Here is a 15,241-nt window from a genome sequence, read left to right as displayed (position 1 = left end):
CAACTTGAGTTTCAGGAAAACGTAACAGCATTAAAAACTCATCCCCTTCCTCTGCTCTCCATGTAACTCTCCTCCAGGTTTGTTTTCCCTGCATTGCCATAAACCAGCGCTCGCTCCCCAGAGGGGAGCTTTGGCTGCTGCGCAGAGGCTACGACGCAGCTCCTCTCCTGTGATTCACCCCACTCCCTTCCACTGGGGTTAATCACCGAAGTGTTTTTTTCTTCTACAGCTTTCCAACTTCTCCTGGTTGCCACTTAATGCACAAAACAGATGTGTACTTGGGGTTTTGCTGTCGGTCTTGCAGCACAACTGAGGCGGTTGACCATTGCTTAACTCAGAAAAAACTAACTACTGAAAACCATCTATGCTAAATGCTTAGCTCTTAAACTGCTAAGAATTGCCACAGAAAAATGACAATGCAGAGCTGTAATGAACGGCTGTGCTTGATGCTGGATTAATATTAACCTCATCCCAAATAACTTTCCGAGAAGAACTATTTACAGAACAGGGAGAAAGTCAACAGCCTGAAAGCCTTTGCGCTTTTACACGACCAAGATCTGACAAGCAGTTTTCTGACTTCTGATTAGCTTAGGATTTCACAAATCCGAATAATTAAGTTGAAGTGATCTTAAAAGCCTAGGGCATGCCTGAATTTGAGAGGAGGAGGGAAGGATTAGTTCTCAAAGGGCCAGAAGTAATGTGCAGCCGTGGCCAGTGACACTTACAACAAGGCTAGAACTGTAGTTTCGCCACAGCGCTGTTACCAGATTGCTGCCGTTGTTAAATTAGTGCCTCATTTTATCATTACATGTTGAGCAGTGGTACGCATCTTGACACATAATTTTAATAATAGCTTGTAAGTGTCAGTGATAATGTAATCTATTTAACAATGAGCCTAAAGATTATCCAGAAGAGAGCATATTATGCCCTGTTAAAACAGCTAATCTGCATAAAACGTATGACAAGCCAGACCTTTTCAGTGTTTAATAAACTGGCTGAATATTCATTTTTAAGGCATTGTCCAAATTGGTTTGGTCACAGATGACTATTTAAAGCCCATTCCAAAGCCGGCAAATACACCAGGGAAATAACACAAGGATGGGGAAAAAAAAAGCAAAAACAAACCACCCCCCAGTAAAAACGACAAAAGACTGCCTCTAGCCAAAACCCCTCATGATTAACGTCCGCAATAATGGGCCCGGTTCTAGCGTAACATTGGATGACGTTTGTGTCAAGTACTTACTGGCCACTTTTGTACAGGACTGGTGCAGGGCAGAGCAGAAAATCAGATTCCACTGTTTTTGGTTTTTCATCTGAAAAAAGAAATCACATGAGCTCAATATACAGTGCTGCTTAAATGAGGAGCTGATGTGCGAACACGCGATCGGGTCCCTTCCTTCTCGCGGTATGCTGGCTACTGGTTTGGTAATGTCTGGAACTTGCAAGCAAGGCAGGCCCAAGTTGGGAATAAAGCTGCTGCTTTTTTAAAGCTGCAGCTTGAACATAGAAACCCAGAGTTGGCTTTAAATGCGAGTGTGAGCCCACGTTACGGCGCTTACTTTATTCTAGTCAAGTCAGCTCACGCTCTTCGAGAGAGAATTTCCTAGAATCGAGACCATTTTTGCAAGGAGTGAGTACGTTATTAGGGGTTTCGCAGTATTTGGAAGATGAAGGTTTGTTTCTAATTAGCTCCAACCCTGTGCATTGCATTCAAGGACTCCTTGATCAGTTGTGATTGGAGTGTCTATTTCTCTGGTGTTTCTCATGCTTTTGAGTCTCTAGCTACCTGCAAATCTCTTGAACTTATAAAGCATCTATTTGTAGAGCACCGTGTCCAGCAGAGCACTCCTTCCCCGCAGCTGTGAGAGGGAGAGGAGGGAGCTCTTTTACCTCGTGTGTTTGGTAAGCTGGGAAAAATTCTGCTCCGGTGTGCAGAACCATCCTCCCAATCTTCCCCACAGCAGGACTCTTAATTTCTGTACTGGAGCTGCTCTGGCAAGCATGGACTATTGCCTGATTCAGGGGTGAGAGCAAATAAATGATCTGCCAGATAGACTTGGACATGGCTCTGCCCTGCATTTAGGGAACAGGCAGACATACAAGTAGTTCAGGGGCAGCTGAAGGAGGAGCTGTTAGCATAAATGAGCTTTTCTTATGTGCTATAATCTGCACTGACTGCTTGGCCTAGATTTGGGGCGAGTTGTGAGGTGGGGAAGAGGGATTAGCACATTGCCATATGTTTTTGTCTTAATGGTATGTTTCATAGATTATTTTTCTATCCCACAGCTACATTTGGCAGGTTTCCTTTCTAGCATTTGGTAATGGTTCTTTATAAATGCAAAAAGAGAAACATGCCAAATGCATCTTTTAAAACCAGAAGAACTGACAAAATAAGGGTTTGCTCTGAGGCTGGTCCCAAAGCAGAGCCCAGGCTATCGGTAAGGGGAACTCTGACATTACAGTACATCTTCATGCAAGTACCCTCCGTTATGCCCTCAAATGGTGAGGGTTCCACTGAGAGAGTGCCAGGTTTTCATAGAGGAGAATGCAATGACACAGGGACCATTTTCCTTTTCTTGGGACCATCTCCTTCCTCCTGCTACTGCTCAAAGTGCCCTTCCTACCTTTTAGTCCATCCTAGCTCCGCTGTTCTCTTTTAGCTTTCCTCTGAGACAAGAGTGTTTGGAGCCCAGCACAGAGCTGGAGAGAATGAGCTGGCGTATCAGAGGAAGGATCATGTTAAATTGCTCTATTTCCTTCCTATACTACTCCCTAAACATCTACTGTTGTCCATTGCTGAAGACGAGAAGCTGGGTGGGTTGTAGCAGGCCTTTGGCAAGACCCCGTACAGCAGATTGTGTTTTTACGCTGCAATGTATAGTAAATATATCACTGTGCCATTCCCCTCCCTCCGTGTGCTTTAGCACACCCTTTCCTAAAGCCAAGGAAAAAAAAAGCAGCCCAGAGATCTACTTGGAAATTCTCACATCAGATGCTAGCAAGTACTTGCGGGCTTCATCCTGTCTAAGTATAGTTATTTCTACGATGGCAAAGCAGACATACTGCCATGGTTTAACCCCAGCAGACAATTAAGCACCACATTAGGATTCGCATCCGAAATCCAAAACATGGTACTGTACCAGCTACTAGGAAGAAAATTAACTCCATCCCAGCCAAAACCAGGACACATACACATGCCATACAGCTGTAAAAGACTGAACAATCAGAGAATCGGAGAGACCAGACTCAGAAAACATTTCAAAAGGTCATTTAAAGAAGGCAACGCACTTCATATGTTCTTCAGTGACACTCATCTAAGCTACTCCAGGCCTGAGAAATGTTTTCGCTGAGAACCATTCTCCTAATACCTCACCTAAATCTGCTGCAGAATTTGAAGCCTGTTGCCTCTTGTTTTCTTCTCAGTGGAGTGGGAGAGCCCACCTTATTACTTCCAGCCCTGCAGCAGCCCACACTTAACAACTACTTTGGCCATTCCTCCTTTCCTGTATATGTAACAAACGGAACTTTTCTGCCCTTCCTTACAGCTTGTGTTCTGGACTTCGCCCATCCTTGCCAGCTTCCTCCGGACACTCTCCGTAGTGGATTCATCCCCCACTTACAGCATGGAGCACGTGAAAATCCAAGCTCCTAGGGGCTATCGTTGGCAGCGCAGCACAGCCCCGAATGCGAACGGCACTGCGACCTACCAGTCGTTAAGTACCATAAGCCTATTTGGTGCACGCTGCTAGCATTGCTACTAAATAATGTCAAAACTTTTAGTACGACAGCAGCACCCGCCAGCAGGACAGAGGAGGTTTACATTTGAGATGCTTATGGAAAACTGCTAAATCCCTCCTTAACTCTGATATTCTACAGGTCCTTGTCTCCCCCAGTACCTTAATGCACTCCATCAGAAGATCCTGAATGGTACGAATGCCACTACAAACTTAACCATATTGAGGCAAGCCTCAAAAGACTCATGTGAAGAAGGTATGTGCTATTGTTTTAATTTCCCAATGGACAGACTGGGGTGTAGAGAAGTGACTGCTCAGAGTAAACAAGGAGTCAGGAGCAAAGCAGGAAGAGAACTTGAGGAGTCCTGGTGACTTGCAAACCAGCCACTGAAATTTCAAGTTCTAATTATCTTCAGGTCATGTAACTCATGTCTCAACTATTATCTGAGATAGTTCCAGGTGTATAAAATGAATCTCACACTAAACTAGTCCGTTTCCCCACTTCTCCAAGTAAGAAAGTTACACCATGATAATAAATACACAACTGCAGCAGTAATTTTGCCACATGACAAATTCTAGCTCTGTGAAGCGAATTTATGCATCAAGTTTAAATAAGCAAGCTATAGTTTAACATAGGGAACAAAGGTGACAATTTCAATTGAAACTGCAGGGAGATTTACACGAGCAGAATTTATTTACAGAGGTTGCCTTTATCCAGAACTACTATGCTATTCTGTTATTCTTCCAAACTATTTTAGGTATTTAACAGGCAGGAGAGATTGGCAGCCCATTCGAGTATATATGATATCCAGAGTAAGGAAGAAGATGTACTAGAAACACGGGTTCAATGGGGTAGGAATTTAAGGCAGGCTAATATAAAAATCAGACAGTAGGTAGGGAAAAAATGAATTGGGTTTTTTCCACAGGTCCATTTTTGGTCATTTTCCAGTCTGGCTCACTTCTAAGAGATACTGCTTAGAGCAAGAAGTTGGATGTACTTACACTAGCCGTCCACTTCAGTTTCTGGATATAAAAAATGGCAGAGGTTTCCATGAATGGCATTTTTTCTATCATCATCTACCTTGTGCCAATTCAGGGAACAGAGCAGCACAAGTAGACTAATCCAAATTCCAGCATGGCTTTTCATTTGCCCTGCTGCAAATTAATGCACTGAGGAAAAGATGACCAAGTTTGGAATGTTTTGCTTAAAATTGAATTCACCGTGAGCATACTTACTTAATCAGATAGCAAGAAGGAAATAGTCTGCACTACCTGTTAATTACTTTTAAAGCTTTCGAACTTCTGCAGCATTCTACTCCGAAAAATTCCCCCAGTGACACTTGTAGTTTGACAAAGGAGTAACTAAGGATCGCAACATCTGGCCAGTGATGAGTACTACTAATAAAATAAACCCAACGCATCTGCACCCCAAAAAAAAAACAACCAAACCACACTGGATAAAGCTACAGGGTAAGCGCCTGTAAAAGATGTCACGGTCCCTCTGTCTGAAACAAAATTCCTTTCCACAGGTCAGGAAACTAGAGTCCCACTAGGTATCTGGCTGCGGTGAGACACACTCCCAGAGGAGAGTCCTGCTTGGGACACTGAGCTGATGAACCGTGTCGAAATACAGGGACAAAATAGTACCAGCTGTTCTGACATGGCCTTATTGTGTGCTGTTGCAGGAGCTCCAGGAAGAGGACTGACTACACGTCACGGAGGGGCACCCCCGCCCTGCCAAGCCCCAGAAACAAAGAGCACAAGGGTTATACATCTGCTACGGCAGACAGAACGGGCAGAGATGCTCCAAGACAACAAGGTAAGCGCACCTCGGAAAATAGTGTCTTTTGGAATCATGCTGAGAGCCTATGTCTTGGCCTGGGTCTCAATAGAAGAAGGGACACCAGGTCGGTACACTCTGTGGTCATGGTTTTTCATCAGCAAACACCCGCTTACTGGAATGTCAGGAGCCAGACAGTTGTCACCATGTTAAGTCGCACAGCCAGCTGGGCTGCCAAACACGAGTCTCAGTTTACAGCTAACGGTAATAGGTAGCAAATTCAAACCACTGAGCAAGATGTGAAATAACTTGCATCCTCTTACTAATCCGCAGAGCTTTACTGCTTTCCTCCTCTTTGATATTTTCCTCTTTTAATTAAATGAGGTAATGCAAAGCAAAATAAATCACTTATTGGGAAATATCAAGGCAGATCATCTCAAACCTTAATACTTACGGATTGTAGTTCCGTTCACTTGATAGGTACAAGTAACACTGTCGGTTTTCCCACCAAGGGTTAAGCCACTTCCTCTAAGAACAACTTGAAACTCCTCTGGAGAGAAAAGCAAAAACCCAAAATCACTGATCTTTAGTGCCTTGCAATAAGTTAGACAAGGAAAATGTCAATATAGCCTGCAATAAATGAAGCACAACATAGCAATGCTTCAAACTTACTCAGGTCTCCTTTTGAACTGACCCCTGGTACTGCACTCCTCAGGTAGGTCACTATGGGAAAGTAAAGATTTGTTCCCGAATCTTTATCGCAGAGGTACCCCTATTAAAATGGAAGTTCATGCTGACTGTCAACAGGATCGGGGGCTCAGCTGCACAGTGGGAAACAGTTTCGCAGTGAATACGATGAGAAATGAGAAATCCGGGTCTCATAACAGGAAGACTCCCCAAACCTGGATCAGGCCCACGTAAAAGTGCCAGCCGAAGAAAACATTTCTCCTTAGCACTATTTCTCCGGAAGTTGCGTAAGGGCCACACTATTAGTGAATTGTGCAGAGGAGGAGTTAAAACGGTTTGTTTACCAAGGCTACTGATTTCGTTGAGACAACCCATGTTTTTACAAAAACATCAAAATAAGGAGATTTTGCAACTACCTTATTTTGATTGGTCTCAAACTATGTGTGGATTGTGAAGCCCAGAAAGACCAGCCCATAAAATTCTGTGCCACTCTTCTACTTAATAAATGTATTACCACTTGCTGCACAAAACTGCAGTCAAATGCTTTACTGCTTAAACACCACAGATTTGCGGCAGGGCACTAGAAATATTGTCATGAATATATCTGAACATATATTATTAGGGTTTCTAGAACTTAACTCCGTGACCACAGGTAAAACCGTATGCAAGTATCACAGAATAAGTACCGTTGCTTTGAATATGAGGGCAAGTGCAGAGCACGACTAATGGGAGAGGGGCAGATAAATGGTCTCAAACTTTTACATGTGTTACCCAAATGATGAAAGCAGGCCCTGGAAGACAGCTCCTCTGAGGAGAAAAATGAGTCAGCAGAGAAGGATCTGATCTCTATTAAACTGCTTGAGGATTTTTTAGGTAGAGATGTTATATTCTAGAGACCTGTGGGGTTTTCCTTCAGGTAAAATAGGGAAATCACAGTCCTATAATAACTGGATATGATTTTGAAATTATAACAACTTACCTCCCACACAGACACTGGATGGCTCCAAATACAAAATCTCAGTGCATGACTGCTTCAAAATCTATTGCAAAGGAGGAAACTAGTCACAAATAGGTTTCATAGTGCTATTTCAGTGAGAAGTGCTATTTGAAAACAAACGCTTGTCCCTAGAAGACAGACGTGCACAGCTACAGGTTTGATTTGCACAAGTCTGACTTTCATATGGTCAAGGCAATGTCCTACAAACTTAGGCACGCCTGCACAGTCAAATCTCCTAAGAGTTCGTAAGACTTGGATTAGTTTGTTAAATCTGTGGCAGTCTTCAGAACATGATGATGTCTGATTTTGGTCTTTCAATTTCTGTCCGGATCCCTAACCTAATTTTCCATGAACCTCAATCCTAATGTTTAAGCCAAAAATCAGTCACAAGGAGCCTGATCCAAAACCTAATCCAGTCAAAAGCAGTCTTCCAACAATCTGTGGGTCAAGCCAAGTGCACGTTATTCCAAGTGCTGGCATCCTGCCCTATGAAAGCAGAGCAAGAACGCATGGCGTTCTTCACTGTGCTGCCCTCTCAGATGGGGTTTTTTCACTGCTGTACCAGTCAGCCTGCTTTGATTCTCCAGCCAGTCAGGGAATACTCTTCCAAAAGGCTGGGACAAAACAATAGTCCTACAGGTGACTTAAAAATACAAGGGATGGAATGTAAGAGAAGGGAGGAACCAGACACCTTTGACCAATTTGTACTCAGAAAGGTCTCAAACGCTACCCTCAGTTTCAGCCAAATCACATTTTACCATTTACAAATACATCCAAGTGATCAAGTTATTCCTGGTCGCTTAAGCAGAGGCATAAATAGCACCCACGTGTTGATTACTGCAGACCATTCACCATTCGAAAATGGTGCATCTCAGAAGGAACGGGTCAAGTTTGACTACAACTGCTGCTGGAATCTAACCGTGAGACCACACTCTCCTCCCACTGCTAGGGTCCCAGTCTACAGCAGGGCCCCCGCTCGTGCTTGTTACTGCTGTCCAGGAAGGAGATGTGATAACTGTTACCAAAATGTTCATCTCCCTCTCTAAGCAAGTAACGGGATTTCTGCTAACTCAGGGAGTGAGTCTCTTGAAGCTTGTAGGGTTAAACACACACAAATAATCCACAATTTAATTTCCTTCTACCTTCATATGATAATCTGTGGGGTTTCCCCAATAGTTTTTAATTTTCCTCTCACTCAGAAAACTTCCACAATGTCTTTATGGAGCCTTCTCTGTAATAAGTGTTGTATTTTTAGCAAGCATTCGTATATAATGCTACACGGAATGCACCGAGGTCCTTGTAATCACATGCATAGTGAAAGTCCTGTAATGTTCCCCTTTCTACCACCATTTACCAACACTATGCCTCTTCCTGAGCTGGCCTGTCAGTAAATGTAACCCTGTCTTGGTCTTAACTCCTTCTTCCTTCCTTTAAATACGTCTTTTTTTCACTCTGTCTACTCTGTTTGCTGGTGACTTCTGTTGCTACGTATCCCAGCCCAGCAGAAACAATAACATATTTGTCACTGTTATGACAAAAAGCATGCCGAGCTCCAAGAAAAAGAATAGCCTGCCTCATTTAACACTTTCCATATCACTTGTCTCCCCACAAACTGTTGTGCACAAATTGGCTTTCTAGTGCTTCAAAACCCATTTATAAACATTAAGTAGTATTTAAAAAAATAGAGACTTTGCAGGTGCATACATTTGGATGAGACACAGCAATAGAGACCTTTGGAGAGAATGTAGCCCGAAGTTCAGAGCAAGTTGAGCAGTTTATATTAGCTGAGGATCTCAACTCACTTCCAAAAAAGGACTTGGCTTTTTGATTCCTATTTCAGCGTAGAGAGAAGCCGCCTTACGTAGTTTATTTTAGGGGGGGGAAATGCTTTGTGCAAAATAAAATACATAAAGAATGAAGCATTTTATTCCTTTACTGCAGAAACGTGTTCTGGTTTCCTCTGAAGACACTGAGTCAGATGAATAGTCCAGTTGGCAGTATCAAAGCCCACTGAATTCATGAATTTTTTTGTGCAGCACTACATAGACAGGGAGAAACTTTCCGACTCCTACCCCATCCCCATTTGCCCACTGTCTGAAGTAGGGCCACATTATGAATGGGGGGGCAGGGAGAGGGGGAGACAATGACGGACATAATCTGTCTTTTGCTGGAAAGTAGTATTTCTGTAATGGCACCGTATCTGATAGTGATTTTTCTAACACTGTATTTCCAAATGCAATATAAAACAGGAAAAGAATGTATTTGGACATGTTTAACTCTTTGGATTTAAGAATATACTGGCGGGGGGGGGGAACAACTACCCCAACTGAGATAAAATATAGCCTAGATTACATGATCACAATTCATGAACAAAAGCGAATTTCAATACAGGGTTCAGGATATGCTGATTTCCCTCATGGCAGCATGGAATTCATATTTATACATGCAGATGTGCTGCTCTTGACATAAAGCAGGACAATACTGGGTTTTAATACTGTTTCTAGAAATAAACAATTGCTTTGACACTAATTTTTCATCATTTTAATTGCTGCCATTCTCCACTTGGCTTGAGAAAGCTGTACTGTTCAGAGATCCTCAGTCTCTTTGCAAGGAGTGGTAGCCTAAGACTGTCATTTTTACCCAAACAAAGCTTCCATTAGGAAAAAAACCTGTGTGAAAATAGTAAAATTTGTTTTTCTAAGTTTAACTAGTTCTTTTCCATCCTTCAAAAAGCTTCTTGATAGTCCATGCTGTAAAAAAAAAAAAGGATAATGGTATAGAAATCTGCCTTGTTCCTGAAAATCCTTCCCTTCAACCATCATCAAGTAACCTTAAGAAGCAGAAATAAAAGGAAACTTGTGCAGAATTTAGTGGAATCAAGTGGAACCAACCTGAAAGCATATAGATAGCTTTCTGCTCAACCTTTTACATTCTGGGTTCTGCCCAACACTCCCTCTAAGCAACAACTGAAACTGTACGCCAAACTGAATTTTCCATCAAGTAAGTAAAAATCAGAGCATTCTTGCAAAGGGTCAAATCCCGTTCAGTGTACCAAGCGCAATCAGTTTGAATGGTTCGGCCCACAAGGATATGGTAACTAGCATTTAGCCATCACGATGGTAAACCTGAAAATATTCTCTAAGACAGCAATCACCACTTGTTCTTTCACATGTGGGAGAGGAGAATGTATTTTCACATCTTAAAAGGACTTATAGAACCTTGTGGCCTTTCCTTACTTTTTTCTTGCTCTGGCTCACACTCCGTTTTATCTGTTGTAATCTTTTTCTCACTCTTTCCATTCAAGCAGCTCCTTCCAAGCTAGCACAGCGCACTCCAATAAAATCTCATCTCTTTCCTTTAGGAGGAATGATGTGAAGCCGTATTACCCATTTTGTGTTATGACCCACATTCAATCGTTCATCCATGCCTTCATGTCTCTAGATGAGGGCTGCTCCTGCTTCGCCCTTTCCCGTACCCCTGTGGAATGATCTTTCAACAACAGCTGGTGAGGGGTTTTCCAAGGGGTTTTTCAAGTTCCCCTTTTCAAGATGTTGATGCTTTACCATGCGGTTGAAAGGGGTGAGCGCTGGGCTCATGCACAGTGCAGGGGAGCTGGCACAGCCGACATCCAGTATACTTGCCACCTCTTCTGCAGCCCAAGAGCAGGGATCTGACCAGTCTCAACAGTAGCAGCTTTTAATGGAGCGGTTTCAGTCATGCGTTACGGAATACATGTAAGAATGGCAACATAGAACGAAAGCATGCATAAAATTTCACCTCCCTTCTCCCCCCCACCCCCCTGAAAAATTTAAAACTAACTTTAAACTCTCTTCCTGAGGACATGTGGGCTGCAAAGTCAGCAAGATCAAAATGGGCTCTACAAACATCTGTACTACGCTCCCTCTTTCCGACTTCAGCATAATTCAAGAGAATCATCTGGCATTGCAAATTCATTATTTGGAAACCTACTGCCCACAAGAAAAGTTGAAATAATCACTATATAAGGCCATCCTTGGATAGGATAGTTAAACACTCTGCTGACATAAAATAAATCCACTTTAGACTATAAATTGCCTTAGTTTAACAGCACGCAAGGAGAGATTCAGAGAGTTGATATCATCCGTTTCATTTCCAGAGCTCCACGCCAAATATAGGGCGCTCTTCTCCTGGGCTGGCAAAGGCTTTCCTTCCAGTCACCCCCCTGAATGCTAGCTGTCCCAGAAAGAAACGTCTCCCCAAAAATCCGAGTGTAAAACAATTGAAAGCTGTCAGCCCGCATCCTGTTGTCTCACAGCTTCAGAAACGGAGAACTGCGGAGGAACCACTCTGTAGTTCCTCTGAGGCTGAGACACAGCTGTGCTACGCGGAACTGGTCACGGCTGGAAAGGCACAGGGGCTCGCAAAGTGGAGAGGATCACCTCAAAATCCCAGCTGCGAGCTTGCCATTTTAGCGCACGTTAGGAAGCGTGTGCAACTGCTGGAAAAAGAGAAGGCGGTAGAGTTCTGCTCTTCAAGGTAGTCGGTCTCTTGTACTTAAAACGAGACCTGAAATTCGGGCCCCAAACACCCTGTCGTTCAACAACGACAAAGTAACAGACTGCTGAGGAAACGCTCTTCTGTAGCTCCCCCATATACAGAACGGGTACATCACTGCCATATTGTGGCAGCAGCAGCCGAGCATCTAAGATGAAAAAAAGTTGTTGAGCTGTTTTCTATGAACAGTTATTACAACAGCTACCCCAATAACAAGCGGCATGAACGCAGCTTATGCTCAGCACTGAAACGCCGCCCGGCACAGCTGCTGAGGGTTGGCTGAAGGCAGAGGAGCCTCCAAGGCTTTTAGCGAAATCGCATCTTAATGGCTATTAAGTGAACGGATACCATACAGTTCCATAGCATTTCTTAGTAATGCAAGTTACCAATTTTAGAACCCTTCCGAGAGCAGAAGTTATCAGAATAAAGGCATCTGAGATATCCCATGGGCCCTCAAAAGCAAATTCACCCTTGATGCAAACTCACTGACATACGCTGGGTTTCTACTTGGCCAAACAAGCTTTTCTGAAAAGGTCACTCGTAAATCAGCTGCTGGAGTGCCCAATTCTGCCTGGGAGCCAGCTATCGTATTCCTTATCTGCATGTGTAACTTTAAGCATATGAATATTGTGTTCGATACAGTGGGATGAGATCCTGCCTTACAGTTAAAGATGTCCCTTGCTGGATCAAGGCTTTGATGTCCCATACAGAAAATGAGATTCAGCTTCCTTCCACGACGGTCCTGTAGAATCTGGCACGCGCACAGCTCTCGGAGGCTCTGCCCTTTAGAGGAGTCGCTATGTACTCAACTCGCACTGTGAAACGCTTTCTATCAGCTCGCTAACAGCAGCAAAGCATGCAGCAGTCGGAAATGGAACTGTTTCGCTCCTGAGCCAGGTAATTGGCGTTCAAATTTTCTCTTTAAGTCCTGTGTTGTCCGATTGTCACCTCTCTCCATCTCTCAAGCTATTTCAGAGGCTTACAAGCCACAGACAGTTTCGTGTTCAATGTAAGTTTACTCTTCCTCAGGCACAAACAAGTACACGCGTAATTTTTTCTTAAAACAGTTGTAGAAAGTTCATCCACTTTATCAAATTCTCAGTGGGGGACCACTTTTCACCTACCAAATTTTTTTCTGAACAACCTGATTGTTAATCAGTACTTAAAATCCGTATCAATCCTTATCAGTAGCATGGATTTCCATGCACTTCCCACTAGACGGTTCCCAAAGGCTTGCATAAACTTCACGGCCCGCTTCCTGAATAAGTGCTTTAGCCATTTTTGTCGTTAATAAAACATTTAATTCAATTAGAGATGTTTTACAGCAACATTGTCAGTTTCTGACCTGTGGGTGTCTGAATTGAAAAACAGAACCGTGTTTTGTTAGGTTTAAGTTGCAGAAACAATACACCTACGCAAATCATTGCATTAGCATAGAAAAGGCAGATGTCCCTGCAATGAATTGCAAAAAGGCAGCCAAATAACAAGATGACATAAGGCTCACTAGTGCTTATCGTCTCTGCAAACTCCACCTCTGTTTATAAATTTTGCCTTGTCATAGATCTTGACCCTGCTTTATGCAAACATTTCTTCCCATAGAAAGCTTGTCTTCTGCATCTTCAGTACCTCTTTAACTTGTCACAGACTGGGCCTGGCTCTGCTTTGACTCACTTTTCACCCTTCCTACTGCCTCTTAGAAGCTCCCAGAATTTGAACAGTAAAGCAGTTCGGCTCCTGAAGCTTTTTAAGTATTTTGACTACCATACACTCAGAACATACTGTGGAACAGAGCTGTACCCTGCGGTACAGTGTTACATGCCGGCTAAAACAACAACTTTCCCATCCAGCACTGTAATGAATTTCACATTCCAAGAAATTGTGAGAACAATGCAGTAGTAACGAGCCATGAGCAACCGAAATGTACATTGACGATTAACAAAATACGCTAAGTGTCAATTTATTTCACGGCACCACTCGATTTTGCTTAGCCCCAGTATGCAGTTCAGAAGTTTTTGGCAGCAGTCAGCACCATAAATCATAACTCGCATGGCATCTGTTCCTCTCCGGAACTGTATGCCGAGTTCAGGATTTGGGGCAGGTTGTCAGCACAGCTGGATCCTTTACTGAACCACCATAACAATTTTTAAGTCCACTGTTCTGAAACTGGAAAATGATATATGAATATGTTACGTGTTGGCTTCCCAAAAAAAAGATTAGTGTAACGGTGAACTGCAGGAGGAAGAGAGCAATTTGGCACACTTTGATCAGACTTGGCACGCTAATAATTTTGAACAACTAAGGAATTCCAGAATCAGTGGTGGCCTTTACTCCCTACGGTTCCATTTCAACCACACACCTCTTTGTTTATGTCACTGCTCATTGGAAGCCGATCCCAAATCAGGCTGGCTTGATTCTTTACAGGGGAAGGCAATACAGTTCTGTGAACAAAAGTGCATGTACTGTAATAAAACAAATGCATCTAACTTGCTATTTCCACAACCAAGTTTTAAAGAGGAAAAAAATGTTCACCTTTAAAAAATAATCTTATTTGCTATACTCACGTATGGCAAGACATGTGCAAAACATGCTGACAGTGTAATATAATCACTTCCACAGTCTGTGTGCAGAAATATATTTACAGCAGTATTAGCTCCTGCTCACTGCACGCTCAGCTTGCGCCTGGAGCACTGCTTATTGATACGCGGCCAGCCAGTCATGTGTGCGCTCACTGCAAAATGTGTGCTGCACAACTCGGAAAGATGGCAAAACAGCACTAAAAAAAAACCTCAAACGCTACTCTAACAGCAAACTCAAGACAGCGGCTTTTCTGTGGAGATTTCCACCCCCTTTTCTTTCCTCTCTCCCTTCCAAATGTGGCATTCATCGTTCTCTCTAGGGATGCTATAAACACAACACCCAGTGAGCAAAATATAACCAACCATGAGGAAAGCAGATCTAGGAACTATGGCAGACTGCAAACATAATTAAAACTGGAGAAGCTATGTTCATAGTGTGACACGCAAAGAGGATGTGCTTTTCCTCCCGTACTGTGCCACGCGCCTCTCCAGTTAGCCATGAAACCTGCATCACCAAGAGCTGCATCTCCTTTGGTGCCACCCTCCATCAAAATACAGTGGTAAAGGTGCTCAAGTTAGCCATCGACGACCTTGTAATTGTTACTGAAAAACACTTAATGCCATAAAACGCAGTGAAAGAAGGGGGGCGGGAAGGGAAGATGACACACGCTACACCTAACTCGAAGAATGGCGTCGGAGAGGGCCCCGATAACATCAGAGCGTTTAAGACGACCTCCAGCACTGCTGGCCTCAGCCGGATCAGAGCACACAGGCACAGCCTCTTTTGACTCAGCTGCAACACCCAAGTTCTGCCGCCTGTTTCCCGACGGGGAATTGCCTACACCTTCTGGCCCTCACTAAGTGCCGATCAGGGAAGGCCACACACCTGCACAGCTGGGGCCCGGGGAGCGGCTATTTAAGCGGTAGGCAGGGA

At 43.4% G+C, this 15,241-nt stretch overlaps 1 protein-coding gene across 1 annotated transcript in view; it reads right to left on the bottom strand.

Annotated features, from left to right (window-relative positions):
* Nucleotides 1–15,241, bottom strand: part of ANTXR2 (ANTXR cell adhesion molecule 2) — a 117,695-nt gene that overhangs the window by 80,012 nt on the left and 22,442 nt on the right. Inside the window, exons 8-10 of the mRNA XM_059826786.1 lie at nucleotides 7,181–7,241; nucleotides 5,969–6,064; nucleotides 1,244–1,313 (exon numbers count right to left, since the gene is read on the bottom strand). Coding sequence (XP_059682769.1) covers nucleotides 1,244–1,313; nucleotides 5,969–6,064; nucleotides 7,181–7,241 — 227 coding nt within the window. The remainder of the gene's footprint in view (nucleotides 1–1,243; nucleotides 1,314–5,968; nucleotides 6,065–7,180; nucleotides 7,242–15,241) is intronic.

This window comes from Gavia stellata, chromosome 19 (genome assembly GCF_030936135.1).
Source record: "Gavia stellata isolate bGavSte3 chromosome 19, bGavSte3.hap2, whole genome shotgun sequence".
Lineage (NCBI taxonomy): Eukaryota > Metazoa > Chordata > Aves > Gaviiformes > Gaviidae > Gavia > Gavia stellata.
This window is presented reverse-complemented; position numbering and strand designations above follow the sequence as displayed.